The sequence below is a fragment of the Podarcis vaucheri genome (genome assembly GCF_965113315.1).
Source record: "Podarcis vaucheri genome assembly, chromosome: 6".
Lineage (NCBI taxonomy): Eukaryota > Metazoa > Chordata > Lepidosauria > Squamata > Lacertidae > Podarcis > Podarcis vaucheri.
In genome coordinates, this window is record NC_138764.1 from 51,357,271 (window position 1) to 51,374,801 (window position 17,531).

General features: G+C 40.7%; 1 protein-coding gene across 7 annotated transcripts in view; it reads right to left on the reverse strand.

Annotated features, from left to right (window-relative positions):
* The window catches only part of ELAVL4 (ELAV like RNA binding protein 4), a 93,115-nt gene that overhangs the window by 42,140 nt on the left and 33,444 nt on the right, over positions 1-17,531 (reverse strand). For all 7 annotated transcript variants that reach the window (XM_082226779.1, XM_082226782.1, XM_082226780.1 and 4 more), the window contains exon 2: positions 6,967-7,207. In XM_082226779.1, coding sequence (XP_082082905.1) covers positions 6,967-7,207 — 241 coding nt within the window. The remainder of the gene's footprint in view (positions 1-6,966; positions 7,208-17,531) is intronic.

The following is a 17,531-nucleotide window of genomic DNA, read 5'->3' on the forward strand; positions in this document are numbered from 1 at the left end:
AAGTTACGCTGCCTCCAAACAGGGAGGTTCCGATTAGTTATTATGGTTAGCAGCCGCTGAAAGAACTAAGAAATTTGTCTCAATTCCCCTTAAAAGCTATTAAAGCCAGTGGTAGTCACAGTATCTTGTAGCAGCAAATTCCAGGAGACTTTCCTTTTCTCATCCTGACTCCACTGCTCATCAATTTAACTGGGTGACTCTGACTTCTATTATTACGCCGGAGAATGAGAAATCAGATATACTCACTTCCTCTATGCATTCTTTAAAGGCCTCCTCTATCATGACCCCTCCTTAGATATAATTTCTAAAGTGAAAAGCTTCCAAGTGCTTTAGAAGCCCCCGTGGTAATTTTGGTTCTACTACATCCCCTTCGCGTTGGATGCCCTTCTGGCAGACATTTATTTGGTTGGTGGGACAAGGGAAAGGCATTTTTCAACACAGAATCCGAATTATGGAATATCCCTTCAGAGAGGTCTGACTTGCCTCACCTTTGTTCACTTTTAAGCAGGCAATGAAAACCTTATAGTTCTTGTTTATTTCCTTCTCTCTCTTGATGTTTGACGACATTACTAAATATAATTTTTAAGATAATATTGTACACAATAGTCCAAATGTAGCTACACCATCCATTTGTTTTAATGTTTGACGCTTTATTATGTTTTTATATGTGTTGCAAACCACCCAGAGTGGCTGGGAAAACCCAGCCATATGGGTTGGGTATAAATAATAAAATTATTATTATTATTAACAGCAGCACTACAATACAGGTAGTATTAACTTCCATCCCTAACATGGAAATTTCCTAGTTCACTAAGTACGTATTTTCACTGAGCTATCTACCATGAACTCATAATCTGTTTTTCCATACAGTTAATTATTTAATTTAATTTACACAAATGGATTAATTCCTCACAATGACTCTTCGTGGTATTCTAACATCCAGTTACATAATGGGAAAATGTCCTTGTAGAACTCTTTAAAGTAGGACTGGGAGTCCTGGCCAGCGACTCAAACCACTAAAAAATAAAAATAAAAAAATCTACCCACTGCTACATGGATGCTACTTCATCACATCATTCAGAATAAAATGGGCTCTCCTCACAGTTGAGGAAAACCAAAGCAGATATACCACTTTGCCCAAGGGTTTGAGAGAACCAAGTGGTGCTGAGCTCCAAAGAATCATACTACACATTGTACTTTTATGCACAGCTTACAGCTCTCTGTCTCTTGTTTTTCTTGTATTGAATACAGCTGCGGGAACCCAATGTTACAGTGGTACCCCGCAAGACGAACGCCTCGCGAGACGAAAAACTCGCAAAACGAAAGGTTTTTCCGTTTTCGAGTTGCCTCGCAAGACGAATTTCCCTATGGGCTTGCTTCGCAAAACGAAGCTTGCCCCGGGGACAGCGGGTCTTCTCTTTTGAAGCAAGGGGCTGCGGGGAGATAGCGATCTCCCTGCAGCCCCTTGCTGCAAAAGACGTCGGGGGAAGCGGGGAAGCGAAGCGCTTCGCTTCCCGCTTCCCCCGGACCTCTTCTGAAGCAAGGGGCTGGGGGGAGATAGCGATCTCCCTGCAGCCCCTTGCTGCAAAAGACGTCGGGGGGAGCGGGGAAGCGAAGCGCTTCGCTTCCCGCTTCCCCCGGACCTCTTCTGAAGCAAGGGGCTGGGGGGAGATAGCGATCTCCCTGCAGCCCCTTGCTGCAAAAGATGTCGGGGGAAGCGGGGAAGCGAAGCGCTTCGCTTCCCGCTTCCCCCGGACCTCTTCTGAAGCAAGGGGCTGGGGGGAGAAGTCCTCCGCTGTCCCGGGGTTTTTTAAAATGCTGGGGGTGGAAAGAAAAGCCCTTGTCCCCCCCCCCAGCCTTCAGAAGAGGTCCGGGGACAGACTGTCCCCGGACCTGGTCTGAAGGCGGTTTCCCTAGGAACGCATTAATTGATTTTCAATGCATTCCTATGGGAAACCGTGCATCGCAAGACGAAAAAACCGCAAGACGAAAAAACCGCAAGACGAAGAGACTTGCAGAACGAATTAATTTCGTCTTGCGAGGCACCACTGTATTAGGGTTGCAGTTTACCCCCTCCTTCCCCACCACAACCTCCTGCAAACTGGTGCCTATTGGAACATTTTTTTCTAAGCCTGATATCCATGCTGAGGAAGGAGGATTTTCAGGTGTGTATGTGTGCCATGTCCAGAGAGGTCAGGGATCCATGCACTGTGATCTCAGCAATTCTCTCCCTTCCCCCATGGCTGTAATTAATTTAAAACAACAACAACAACAACAACAACACCACAAGAGACCTATCTGGATGCTGTGCATTAAGCACCATGCTTGGTTTCAAATTATTCAAGTATGTACACAGGCTACTGCGGAAAGTAAGGTGCACAGTTACACAGATTTCCCCCTCTAATTCATGCCTCAGCCCTGTGTTTAAGCACTAGCCTGGTAGTTACAAGCAACTAGGAATTACATGTAGGTTACTGAGTGGACTGACAGCAGAGGAATGGTGCACCCTGTTCCTTTTCTGTGCCCAGCACAACAAAGAACTACAGTGGTGCCTCGCAAGACGAAAATAATTTCCGCGAGTCTTTTGGTCTTGCGATGTTTTTCGTCTTGCGAAGCACGGTCCGTCGCAACTGCGCCTCTTCAAGTGACTTTTAAAAAAAAGTGCAAGACGTTTTCATCTTGCGAAGCAAGCCCATAGAGAAATTCGTCTAGCGAAGCAACGCAAAACCGAAAAACCCTTTCGTCTAGCAAGTTTTTCGTCTTGCGAGGCATTTGTCTTGTGGGGCACCACTGTATCTCCTATATGTCCAGTATAAAAATGCAAAGGAATATTACCAGAAGAATGAAGCTTTCTTTCTGTCCCTCTTCTGCCAGCCTCCAGCAGGCTATGGCTATTTATTTATAATAGGCCGGCAACTGTCATGGGTTTATCTACAAGGCTTCCATAGGTTTTCAATTGTTAATTTTTATTGAAGACGGTGCTACTTTGCAACTGCTACTTCAGTTTATATGAAAAAAATTAAAAATTCTTGAATATAAGGAAACTAGATAAAAACAAGCATAATATACTTCTTAGGAATGCACAGAAAACTGACTTGTATTTTAATTACTGGCCAAAATACTCTGGCACTATTGCTTATCTGTAGGAAGAATCATATCTTGTTTATCATACATGAAGAGTAATATAATTTAGGAAAATAATTTGCTTCAATTTGGTCTCAATTTAAAGCCCTAGGTTTCAAACCCCACCCCACACCAATGAGAAAAGTATTCCCTCTTTCTGATATTGTACCTTCTCTGTGCAAGATAGTTCACTGACTCAAGGTTCCATTGTTTTGTTTTTGTTTTGGAAGAGCAGCTGATTAAAACTCACAACTGGGTTATTGGGCAAAATATGCTGCAGCTTTGAAATGATACAGCAGGGACCAGTTTCAGTGTTAATTTAAAATGCTAGAATTAATTAGGTAGTGTAAATGAAGAATTTAATAAGCACACATTACAACTAGAAGTTATGCTTTTATTAAACATCTCTGCCAAACAAAGCTAAACATCTTTGGCCTATCCTGCCTTCCTTTTCTTATGGGCTCATTCTTTTAAAACTCTGAAATTAAGACATTTCCCCTATTGCAAACTCTGTCACAATTAAAGTTTGTCCCAAGTTATAGCAAATATAGATCACTACCATTTTATGCCTGCTCTAGGAAGCTACTAAACACAATTGAAATTTACAATTTTGGTTTTGAAGTCCAAATTAAAGGCTGTCTCAGAAGCTGTCATTCCCAGTCAACTTGGTTTGATATACTACCAAATTAGCATTTTTTCTGTAAAAGAATATGCTTGTTTAAAAGCATATTCAAAAGCAATGTGCAACATTATGAATCAGATTCTAAAGTCTACCTACCTAAAAGCCAGCATGAAGACTCTGAACATTATTATTAAGTTAACTGAAAGCTGGAAAAATATTTTAAATTCTGTTGTGTTCGCACCCCCATTTTAGGTACTCCAGCAGGTAGATATTTGGGATTTATTCAGCCCTACAATAACCATTTAAATACTTGTCTAAAATATCAGAACTGCACACACCCTGAATTTATCATCAAATTATTTTGGATGTTAAGGTGTTAGTCTATTAAACTCTACTTCCTTTGCAGCAGTGGAAGTACTGAGGTTTTCATTATGCCAGTCACTCTAGACTATAAATACTGTAGGTTATAAATATGAACAGTTTCATATAGTACAGGTATGAAACCCGCAATATAAACTAATTCCTCAAAAGGAATGCACATGGCCATTCCAACATAAAAGCCACTGCAAGTTGTTTGACATAAGAAAGAAGTTACATGAATGCTTCCAGCACCTATCAATACATACCTTCAACACCTATCAATATATTACTCAAACATGTCAAACTGTTCAGTGCAAATCAGTTACAATTCATGAAACTGAACTAGATCTCAACAGCGTCCTGGAAACCAAGTATGGGGGTATAGGAATCTGGGTCAATACCTGTCCTGGAATGTCCCAATCTCCAGATACTGCAGACAGTAATCCCAAAGTACAGGTGCTTGCCTCAGGAATTTGAGCATAGCTGTCAACGTTTTCCCCCTTTTAAGGGAAATTCCCTTATTCCAAATAGGATTCCTCGCAAGAAAAGGGAAGAGTTGACAGCTATGTGCTTGAGTGAAGGGCTCTACCCGATTCATTGTCTGGTGGCTCTTCGTGAAAGAGAATGGATCTTGGGGCTCATGAGGCTGCTTTGCCATTTAGTTTATGAGCTCAGGCCCCTGCCAAAACAATGCCTGCTGGCTCTTCCAGAATCTTGAGCTCTCCATGCTATATGGAATTGGCTCCCAAGAATGTTGCTCAATGCTCCCTGACCGATACCATGCAACACCAGCTCCAGCTGAACCTTGCTTGGCTCTTAGTACAGCTGGGACAGGATAAGCATGGGCCAACAAGGACCAAAAAACAAAATTCTTATGAAGGCTCACTATATCAAGAAGAGCAATTTTTGGTCACTCTTTGAGATACCAGTTATTCCTTGACTCCTTCTGTTTGTTTGTTTGTTTGTTTTTTCTTTTCTTACACTCAAGCAGCCTCTAAATCTCTTTCAATGTCCTGTATTCAATTTCCTATTTATAGCTGGGATGGAGATTCCCACGGATAACCCCAATAATTTTTTGGCTCCAGCTTCAGTTTTTTCATGGTATATACATAGGATGACACTCTGGAGAGTCCCATGAGTTTTGGAATTGGGTTTTGAAATGATGTACAGGTCTATTAAATGTGGTAGAGGGATGTTTAAGCCCCAGTGTGCACATCTAAATTCCACACACAGCTCTTTAGTCTCTAATTGTTCTTCATTCTCTGGTCACCTCTCTCTTAGATAACCAAACTTCCCCTTTCCCAGTCCTCTTCAGCCACTTCTACTGTCTTCAACCAAGTCAAAATGTGTCACTTCAAGCCTTTACATTGGTTCCTTATCATGTTCTATGCTTCTAGTTCTTACTTTTAAATGTTCTCAATTACTGCACTCTCAACTAGCTCTTCTCATCTGCAATTTCTTGCCTTCTCCATGATCATCTGAGCCACCACTGTTCCCCTCCGCAGTCTCATCACTATTCCCTATGTCTACAGGTCTTCTGTGTTCCCCCTGAAGCTTCATCACTGTTCCCTTTGTCTACAAGTCTTCCCTGTTATTCAAGTCATATCCATTCCTGCTTCAGCTGATTTTATAATACCCATTCTTTCACCAAACCCTTTCCTGAACCTCCCTAACTTACCAGCCCCTCCCAAGACACCATTCATCCTTGACCACATGCTCCTGTCAATTTAATACAGTTCCTAAACCCTCTGGATTACAAGGCTTGCTTCTTCACAATGTGTCGTATATTATTATTGTTACCATGAAATAAAGAAACTAAAGCAGGAAGTTTGTTAACTCCTCTGCACATTTTGGCAGCAGTCATCTCTTCTCAATAATGAATGAAGCAAACAAGATGAGCTATTTTACCAAGCTAATTGGGCAACCCTGACTTGTTAACCCCAACAAATTATGTCCAGAATACACCAAATTTAGTCAACCTTTCTGGTACTGGGAAAAGGTTGATTACCATACTGTATCTAAGCTGTACCAAACTGTCTATAGAAAACAATCCATAATGATGAACTAAACTGAACCAACACAAGAACCTTATTTTAATTTATAAAGTGGAGGGGGGGAGAGAAACAGGATAACTTAAGAGAATACACATTTTGATTACCGTAAAAGAAACTAAAATGGTCCTAATTTTGAAAGGGAGCTGAAATTATAAGTTAGTTGTGTGACCTACTTGCAAAGAGGTTCACCTCCATGGTTCCAGCCCTTTCTGCGTTGATTTAGAAATTCAGTCCCCATGAGAACCCCTGCATCTACTTCCACCACCTAGGCCTCATGGTACTACATTCACAGTAAACATCTATACATCGGGCAGTCTGTAGGCGTGTTGGTGGGAGCGCTGGACTGGCTCCACCGTTATATCCACATATTGCTGACATCCCCACTGTCTTACCCCTCACCCCCTTGGTAAGTAGCTGTGTAGCCTGGAGGTGCGGTGTGCAGCAGCGCCCCTCCTCGTGTGTTACATCAAAGCTATGGTTAATGCCTGGTCATATGGATACTACTTTCATCTAGGTCTAAGGCATCTCAGCTTCCTCATCTTGTAATTTCACACACAGGCGCTTGTGCGGTTTGCTCTTCTTCAGAATATCTAGCATACCTCATGCCACTGGTGTTGGATGACTGAGGGAAGTATCATAATGAAACATGGACACATGATTTCTATATTGCTGGGCAATGTAAAGTGTTTTTTATAAAAAAGATGTAGTAAACTTTGGCAACTTGTAAAGACCTTGTCAGAAAGAAAAAGAAGCCCACGGCATGCAAGTCCCAATCTCAAGAAATAAGAAAACAATGAAGCACTTTACCTGTAATTTTGTCTCTCACAAGCTTGCAGGACTCTATTTCACCAATGCTCCCAAAAAGGCTCCTGAACTCTTCCTGGGTCATATTCTGGGGTAAATAGTTGACTATGAGGTTTGTTTTGCTGTCATCTGTAGCAGCCCCCGTCTGCATAGGGGAAGGGCAGTTCCTACTGTTACTGGCAGGTCCATTGGTTGTATTGGATGTTGGGCCATTTGACACCTGAGGCTCCATGGTGCTAATTATCTAGAACAGAAAGGAAAAGGGAGGGAAATACCATCTTAAAAGTCTGTGATAGAGTTGCTATTTTTAAAAAGATACTTACAAATGAATACGTAGGTAGCATTCATGGCCAATTTAAGACAGTTAACAAAAAAACCCAGCTTGATTCTTCTGCTATTGTTGTAAAGTAGGTCATGCTAGTCTTTGGCAGAGAGCACATACTAAGATGCAGAGGCAAATAAAACCTCCCCGTCTATTTTTTCTGCTCCTTTTTTTGTTAATGAAAAGCTAATTTCTCTTTTCCTGGTGTAACCTTTTTCACAAATGTGTATTTACACCACCCCAATTTAATTGATTTAAGGTATAATGACTATGATTAAAATCATAGTTCCGTTTAAGTGGAAGAGTCCCATATAGAGGTAGAAACTGAAAAGGTAAAAATACATTAGCTATTTAATTACTGTAACACCCAGCGCTGTGACAGGTTTATCTAGGGCATTCAAGCTACAGAAAGATGTGACTGTGATCAGCTTGAAGCAATAACCTCTCAAGTCTCTACCGAACACACTTACTTGTATCACTGAAAGGCCTGGATTCTTCATTTACATTTATCACCAAGGGCTTCTTTTGATTTATTCTTACACTAAAGGCCTGAAACTGCAAATACTTATATATTTGAGCTAATGTTGCACAAGTAAACAGCCCCACTTCTGCTGATACTGGAAGAACCTCTTCATTTTGTTTGTTTGTTTAAAAAGGGGGTACAAGATAGGGAATGTAAACTCTTATTAAGCCAACTTCTCTTCTTTTAAGGATACGCAAGCTTTAAAATCATACAGAATTATTCAACATGATTCATTAAGACATAAGAAATTACCTGCTAGATGAGACCAAAGGCCTATCTAGCTCAGAATTCTGTTTCCCAGTGGCCAACCAGAAGCCTCTGGGAGCTATGCAAGCGAGACGTGTGCACTAGCCCTCTCAATAAAATAGCCGGCGTGAAAAAGTACTTCTTGTTGTCTGTCCTGAATCTTCTATCATACACTTATGCTGATTGTGATCTAGGGATGTTTGCTTTTCTTAACTTGAAAGAGGTGGTGATAGGAAAAAGGGGAATGCTATCGTTATTTCCTTTTACCAACTGTGCAAAACCAGTGTCCTATCTTCCACAGCAGATGGGCAAAGGAACTGAAAGAGGAGGGCAGAAAAGTTGTGCCCTCTTTCAGAGTCTTAAAACGATTCAAATGGAGAGCTACCACCTTTAGACCTAGCGACCCCACCTGGTCCTAAAGATGCTTTAACTTTATTTCTGAGAACAATCTCTCACTGTTCCATCACACTATTATTGGGTATGCCATAGTGAGTTATGAAAGCAAACTGATGCATTTAACAGTTCTATTCTTATCCTAGAAGAGAAAAAACAAAAACATTGTTCTGAGCATAACCTACAATTTTCAAATGCTACAGATTTCAAAGTTGTCTCCTTACACAGGCCAATAGCAGAACTAAATTTTACATATGAATAAATGAAAGGAAATTATTTAGGCTTTAATTATGCAAGATATTGTGGATGCTGCACCCCCCTGCAATCCCTACACAGATCTGGCTGGCACAAGGCACAAAACCACAGCTCGCCCCTATACACGAAGCCAAGCCAGAGCACAACTAAATGCAGCACAGCCATCTTCTCAGAAAAACTCTTCACAAGCTCAAGAGGTCAAGACACGAAAGCTTTAGCAACTAATCTACACTTAATGACCCACCCAGTGGTATTCAGAATATCCCTCATGAAATCACCCAAGATATCCCTCAAGTAATTAAGGAACAAAAGAAGAAAAGGCACACTAATCTAGGAACTTCCTCTCTGCCCAGAACGTTGGAGGCTATACACCACACCCCTCAACAGTATTTATAGGAACTCAAACACCAGACTCTGCTCTGTTCCAGTAACAAGAAGCCGAAAGCACCAGCCTGAAGATGACGAGTGAGACCTCGTCGAAACGTCGCACAGACACCCCGACTCTTACACGGGAAGACACCCGAAGACACCAAAACCTGCATATATATATATATATATATATATATATATATATATATATATATATATATTTGTCCAGGATCACCCTAGACTAAGTTTGTTCTTGGTATAAGCTTTCGTGTGCATGCACACTTCTTCAGATACCATGCACGTGAAAGCTTATACCAAGAACAAACTTAGTTGGTCTCTAAGGTGCTACTGGACAATTTTTAAAAATATTTTTTATATATTTTGACTGTGTCAGACCAACACGGCTACCTACCTGAATCTACAGTTATACTCCTTTCTTGATTATCTGAATCCAGTCTGAATCCCTATATTAACTCAGTCCAAGTTACAGCTAATAGACAGAAAACCCATGTCCAATTAATCAAGTATTTTAAACACACACTAAGTAATTAAGTTAATATGATAAACTCAATCTAGGGGTATTAGTTCCGCCCATCATGACTTTAGTAGTGTCAACTGCCGACCTGTGGTCCCTTGCATGCTCCTTTTACAAACAAACAAACAAACAAACTCCCTTCTTGTTTGTACAACACCTGGCATCACAGAGGTCTCATTCTGACTATACTTCTAAAAAGCTGAAATGAACTTTGCCAATAATATTGCACTGGGAAATTGTATTCTTGATCCCCCCCCACCCCCACCTGGGAAGTCTTCAGATTCCAGTAAATTAGGTGGTGAGATACTCCTAACTTTTTGTGCCACACACTTTGGCAGCTTCTTGATTCTTCCTTTGTGGCTGATAGAGATGTGGGAGAAAATGGATTCAGTTTGCATTTAAAAGCTAATTTACCCAATTCACACTTTTTGAAATAATATGCAAACTATAACACAGCCATCCTCCACAATTCACATCTCCAATGTTTGCAATATTGTTCTCCAGTCATGTAATATGTAAAATATGCCTACAGTGGGGTACAGTGTGCATATAAATGCATTCATTAGTGAAAAATACAAATACTTTGCAAAAAGTATGCATGTTAAAAAGAATCCGTGCAAAAAATTGTGTATTAGGAGAAATTTGCATTTAAAAAATCACAACCTGATTTGAAAATGTGAAGAATCGAACTTAATATTGCAAAAAAATAAGAAGCGAAAAATTAACATAGTTACCCATCCTCAGTTGCTGGTATAGCATTACTACTCTAGGAAATGAAGAATTAAAATGTGAGACCCCAAATCCTTCATCTTGTGCAGACATGATAAACCCATATTTCCTCTAGCCAAAATGTTAGAAAAATACTAGAAGAAAGCAGAAGGATATACTGATGATCCTTGTAATCAAATCACATCAGTTAATGTCTTCTCTCTTACCTCCAACCAATCTCTCATGTCACACTCTGACCAAAACAGAAATGCCCCTCAAGTATAAGGTAAATCCAAATCCAAGGTTTTCACGAGTGTTGATTTGAAAGGGTGAGTTATAACAAAATCTCATACATGCAAACTCAAAAGGAAGTCTCAATAAGATCACTGGGGCTTATTCCTAGAGAAGTGGACATAAGCTTTCAACAAATACTTAATTTCTTTTATTTAAAACATTGGGATAAATGCTTAAATTTGTTTAGATTGTGCAATCAATGTCTTCTTGATATGTGTTAGCTATTGCATAGTGTTTCAGTATTTTATTGGAAGTAATCCTGATACTGTGCTTCAAGGACAGGGTATAACCTCTTAATATATCAATCAATAAACTTATTCTTGCTTAAGTAGGCTGGTATCTGAAAAAAAACGCCATGGAAATAATATAAAAGCTTATCTGTGGGACCTTCAAAAGTGTATTTTCTTCTCAATAACACAACTGCCAAGTTTCAATGTCAATGACTATTTTTATTAAAGCTTCTGTACTGCACAACAAGACTTGCTATTATTTACTTAATAAATACATTACGAACTCCAAATAAAAGGGGAAAACTAGGTTTCATAGTATCTCTGCCTCCAGGCAAATCCAATATCCCCAAAATAAATCTTTAACCCTCTGCATTTTGACACAACAACCTGCAAAAATGTATGAGGGTATCATCAACATTTTTCCAAAGAACCTTGACGAAAAACTTCTTCGTTGCAGAAATAACTTGTCAAGAAAAATTAAAAGCTTCTGGTCTAACGGATGCTTATCAATGTCTAAATTTTTGAGTGACAAAACGTTACAACTTTTATATAAACTGTAAGATTCAGCCTGTAACATGAGTAAGTTAAAAATTGGCACTTTTATGGTTTCATACTACTAGGCACCGTAACAGGCAAAATACCTGCATAATAACTGAACTATAAATAACAAAAATATATTGAAGTTTATGTTTTAAATGTTTACAGGGTTTTATATTGCATTTTATGGGGTAAGTATGCCTTCATATCATTGTAAATTGCTTTCTAAAATCATATATAATAGTGTCAAAGGTCAGGGCAAATAGGTGCATCTTCAGCCATGATATACACTGTGTAACAGATGCACCTATGCTAGGCAGAAATTCCACAATTTCAGGGATGCTAGAGAGAATCTTCTCTCCTGGGCCAACAACCCTCAAGATTTTGAGGGCATTTGAACCACTTAAAATCCAAGAAGATCTGTATCTGTATGGAAGAGGCAATCTTTCAGCTATTGGGACCTAAGTCATTTAGGGGTTTAAACATTAGCATGAGCATCTTAAACTGGGCCAGGAAACAGGCAATCAATGCAGCTGTTCTAAAACAGGGTTTATAAGCTCTAAATGGAAACCGAGCCAGTAATCTGGCTGCTGCATTTTAGACCAACTGAAGTTTCCAGGTCATCTTCAAAGGCAGCCCAAAGTAGGCAATAACAAGTGCCTTGAATTGGAGCAAGAAACAAAAGTGGAAGCCAGTGTAATTTAAGCAAGACCAAAGTAATATGGTCAGAAAAGTGAACAGTAGAAATTATTCTGGACAAAATGTTTTGTACCAACTGGAGTTTTTGAACACTTTTCAAGGACAACCCCACATGCAGAGCGTTTCCATAATCTAATATGGATATGATTAATGGCTGTGTAACCATGGATGATCAGCTTTCTTCAAGAATGTGTGCACTAGGACACTACCCAAAACTGGGAAAAGGCATTCCTAGATATTGCAGCTGTCTGTACATCCAGAAACCCCTCTAAACCGATCCTTTAGAAAAAGTACCAGAACAGGTTGTAATTCTGATCCCGGACTCACATTTCTACTTTCGCATTTCTGCTTCTGTCTCTATTACATTAGTTGGTTTTTGACATATTGCATGAGAGAAATGGACTGGTTTGCACATCTTATTAAATCAAGAACAAGCTGTATCTTAATGTACATGCTTCTGAAAAGTTAGTGCTCTGCTTCTGCTGCGCTTCCAGAAACAAGCCAGAGTCTGGTTTGTCACAACAATCCAAATCCAGGCTCTTGGTTTGTTTCCATCAAACTGTTGGGTTATCACTTTTGGTTTGTGAGTCTGCCTGGCTTCAGATGCAACAAGCCAAGACAACAAGAGTAGGGTCGGAGCAGAATGAGTGTATTCCAGCAGCAGACTGCACACTCACATGAAATGACCATTTGTTTTTACTATATTTTAATGTGGTGCATGAATTAAGGCCAGTGATGGCCAAACTTGGCCCTCCAACTGTTTTGGAACTACAATTCCCATCATCCCTGACCACCGGTCCTGTTAGCTAGGGATGATGGGAGTTGTAGTCCAAAAACAGCTGGAGGGCCAAGTTTGGCCATCACTGAATTAGGCCAATGTCAATTCCAAAAAAGAGAGAGGCATATGCTTATGGCTACAAGATTCTTTAAAAAGCACCCTAGCATAATGTTAGGGCCAAAGAAGACTTGACGAGATCTCCTGCTGGTTTTTATTTTTCCATAGTATAACAGAAGTCACTGAAAAGGGAGAATCCAATCAGAGGGGCAGTAGCTCAACGGTACAGCCTGTGTTCTGCATTCAGAAAGTCCCAGAATTTTAAAAGATGGCTGGGCTTCAGTTTGAAAAGTGCAAATTAGGCAGGTCTGCCTTTAAATGAGCATCATAGAACAGTGTCCCAAGAGTCATTGGACTGAAGGTATCACAGCTAAGAACTGAATCAGACATAAGAATTGAATAAAACTTCTGCTCCATCCCTATCTCACATGAGATTACATTTGCTTTAGCCCTTGCACTGCTACTAAGAGAGCCACCCAGACAGGAGCGGCTCTATCTGATGGACAAAGCCATATTAATAGCCCCCAGCAGTAGCTGCTTACAAGGGAACAGCATGGTTACTGCTGAATGGGCACACCGGTGAGAGCACCAAATTGGATCCACTGGTGAACCAGCAGAGACACAACCTTACCAGGAGGGCGAGACAAATGGAAGCAATGTAGATGCTATGAAGCTATTGCTGCAGTCATGGTCACAGAGCAAGTCAAGACTGGGACTAGTGAGTCCTGAGGGCCATGTTGGAAACAAAGCAGAGCAGGAAGTGTACAAGTAATTTACTTATATACAAGCTTCATTTACTTGTCGTTTTCATTATTTAGAAAGATACAGTGGTACCTCGGGTTACATACACTTCAGGTTACATACGCTTCAGGTTACAGACTCCGCTAACCCAGAAATAGTGCTTCAGGTTAAGAACTTTGCTTCAGGATGAGAACAGAAATCGTGCTCCGGCGGCGCGGCGGCAGCAGGAGGCCCCATTAGCTAAAGTGGTGTTTCAGGTTAAGAACGGTTTCAGGTTAAGAACGGACCTCCAGAACGAATTAAGTTCTTAACCCGAGGTACCACTGTACAAGACTATATCTGTAAGGTATGTCCAACTTACTGTACACTATTAGGGGCCTGCAACTATTACCTTCCAAGTGTGAAAAATCCAAGATGGCTCTTGATGTGTAAAACTTGTGAGAATTAGAAAGCAAAAATTATGTGCCTTCTGATAATCATCAGTGCTCCATAGCCATATGCAACCTATCCTTACATAAATGTTTCTAAGCATCAATAAACTTATTTTAGTCAAAATGCTGACAAAATTCACAATAAAAGCCTGATTTTTCACCAAGGTGTCACTCACAGAAAAAGAATTATCCCAGAAACTATGTATGTGACAAAGATATATTTGCCAAATTTACTCCAATATTTATTATAATTAAACAGTGTTAGCTATAAATCCCTACATGGACTGTACTCTTGAGCTAGTTCTAGCATAACCACAGAGCTTCAGTTTTTAAAGAGTTTGTTCCAAGACAAAAATAGCACATAAATTTTTAATTAACCACAGCAAAAATGACCACTGCCTGTATAGTCTCTGTTCCTATTAGCAAATAGGTATTCTTGTGTTGTTGAGTTTGCTGCACTCATCATAGGTGAGGAACCCTTTTCTGTCCAAGGTCAACATTCCCTGGTGATTAACTTCTTGGGGGTCACATGCCAATGATGAGTGGAACCATCTCTCTCTCTCTCTCTCTCTCTCTCTCTCTCTCTCTCTCTCACACACACACACACACACACACACACACACACAGAGTCATGGGCTGGTCAAATCAGGACGATGCAGGTACAGCGGTACCTCGGGTTAAGAACTTAATTCGTTCTGGAGGTCCGTTCTTAACCTGAGGTACCATTTTAGCTAATGGGGCCTCCCGCTACCGCCGCCTGATTTCTGTTCTCATCCTGAAGCAAAGTTCTTAACCTGAGGTACTATTTCTGGGTTAGCGGAGTCTGTAACCTGAAGCTTCTGTAACCTGAGGTGCCACTGTAGATGGTTTGTGGGGACCCTGGGGAGGTGCCCGACTTGGGGGAGCCCGACAGTGAGGATACTGGGAAGGAGCCAAGTGGAGGATCCCTCAACCTGCTCGCCTTGCCTGTCCCTGAGACAAGAACCCCAAGCCCTCCCCTCCCTCTTCAGCCCTGCTTTCATCTCCAACACTTCCTCTGTGCCTCTAATGCCACCCATCTCATAAATGTCAGTCATTGGGCTGAGCCCTGCTTCTCTAGAGGGGTCAGACACACCCATCACCTAGATTCTGAAAGTGGCCCAAGGAGGCATGAACAGATGGAGCAGAACCTATCTACCAAAAAACTATCCCAGAACTTCAGGCTTGGAGGGCGGGGCTGGAGAGGACACCACAGAATGCAGGAAGAGTAAGATCTTCTCTTACTATCTGCTCCCTCAGAAATTCCAGTAGCAATTAAGTTTTTGAAACTGCCTGCCAATGGCAGCGTAAATGCCATGAGGGGTTGAAGCCAAGGAAGATGCAGTGCAGGCATTAGCAATCGTGCCACTGCTCTCTCAATGTGGCTGCCCTGCGTGTGTTAGAAGGTGCTTGGGGTGAACCTTCTCACAGATCACATACTTTTCTGCTGTTATCTAGTTTGCATTCGAAAATAAACTTGCTTTCTAGCCAAGAAATTCATTTTCTGTTTAAAATTACAGTGGTACCTCAGGTTAAGAACTTAATTCGTTCTGGAGGTCCGTTCTTAACCTGGAACCGTTCTTAACCTGAAGCACCACTTTAGCTAATGGGGCCTCCCGCTGCTGCTGTGCCACCGCCACACAATTTCTGTTCTCATCCTGAAGCAAAGTTCTTAACCCGAGGCACTATTACTGGGTTAGCGGAGTCTGTAACTGAAGCGTATGTAACCTGAAGCATCTGTTAACCCGAGGTACCACTGTATTAAGCATTCTTTTGCTCTTTTTGTTTTGTTTAACTATAGTGTTCCTTATACTTCAAGCAAGTATCTGCAGAGATGAGAGGCTGAAGAATGACATATACGAACAGCATCACAATGCTGAGAACTTCTATCTTTAAAAATAGGATTTTATCCTTTGCTTCCAGTTTGAGGCTGTAATACTTCTGAATACCAGTGGCTGAAAATCACAGGAGGGAAGAGTGGTCCTGCGCTTGAATTCTGCTTGCTGGCATCCCATGGGCCCCCGGTTGGCAACTGTGAGAACAGGATGCTGGACTATATGGGTCATTGGTCTGATCCAACAAGCTCGTCTTATGTTCTTATAATAAGAGGACTCTGTTTTTCCTCCTGAAATCTCTCCAACAAACTATGCATAATGGGAAGGTGAGCTTTCAATTTCCACCACCTATCTAAAAAAATAAATAAATTTCAGAACTTTATGCATACATAGGCCAAACATTTTGCAAATGGCTTAGCCCCTGACCAGCTAGAAAATGCTGAGGTTGCTAAGGAGGCAAGAGACAATCTCGGTTGTGAGTCTTGGGGTTTTATTGTTATTTTGTGTTTTCGTTTTATATCTTCATGCTACTGTCTTTAGATAGATAGATAGATAGATAGATAGATAAGAGCAAGTAAGTTAATTTTATAATGGTTGCACCATAACCTATCTTCATACAAGGTCAGTGTGGCTTTCCTATGTACTTGGGGTATGATAATTTAACTATCTGTTGTAATCTTCTACCGCTAGGATATAAAGGACATAAGGTTCATAGTTCAATGACAAACAGTTTAATAGCAGAACATGTCATTCCTATATTTAGATTTCAGATTTAATTCCTCCAGTGTACTAGGCCAGGGGGAACACCTCCCTCCCACCTCCACCAGAATAACAACCCAACAAAATTCACCGTCACAGAATAAAGTGATGATTACGAGGCTAAGTATGTTTCAGAGGACATAATCAAGGGATATTTGCCGTCAAAGTCAGAAAGAAAATATACATGTGCCAAGGTGATAAACCTCTACTGCCAGTTGCTGTGGACAAATAAGAGGTTGGCAATCATTCTGTCCTGTCTGCAAACATCTTTGTGACACGAGACTGGCCACCATCACAGACAATGCTATTCTAAACAGAACTCTAGTCCAATTAAACAAGTCCATTTTTATCGGAGAAACTGGGTCAAGTATGTATGGGTGGTGAGCCCAACACTATGGATCGTATCCAAGTAAACTATGCTCAAAGAAGTCCATTACTTTCAATGGGTGTACTCTGAGTAGGACTGGATACAGCCTTGAGGTACTACACATCCACAAAGCAATGGGCAATACTAATGATCTACTTCTGCTCCCCCGTTACCCAGTCCTAAAACACACTTTCATTTGATGAAACTGAAAACAGTGTGATTAATGATAATGTATTTGATTCTGTACAAGTAACTATCTTGAGAGAGAGAAAGAAAAAGTAGTGCAGAACAACATCAGCAGTGATTTCTTAGGAAGGGAATTGGGGCTAGAATGAAATTTGCAGAAAGCAGTGCAAGCGTATAATGTCCGGCCATCTAATGTTTGAGTCGCTCCTTTAGTGGGTACTTAATACTAAAAGCTGGAAATAAAAACATACTACTTTCTCTCACTAAATACCTGGAAATAAAAAC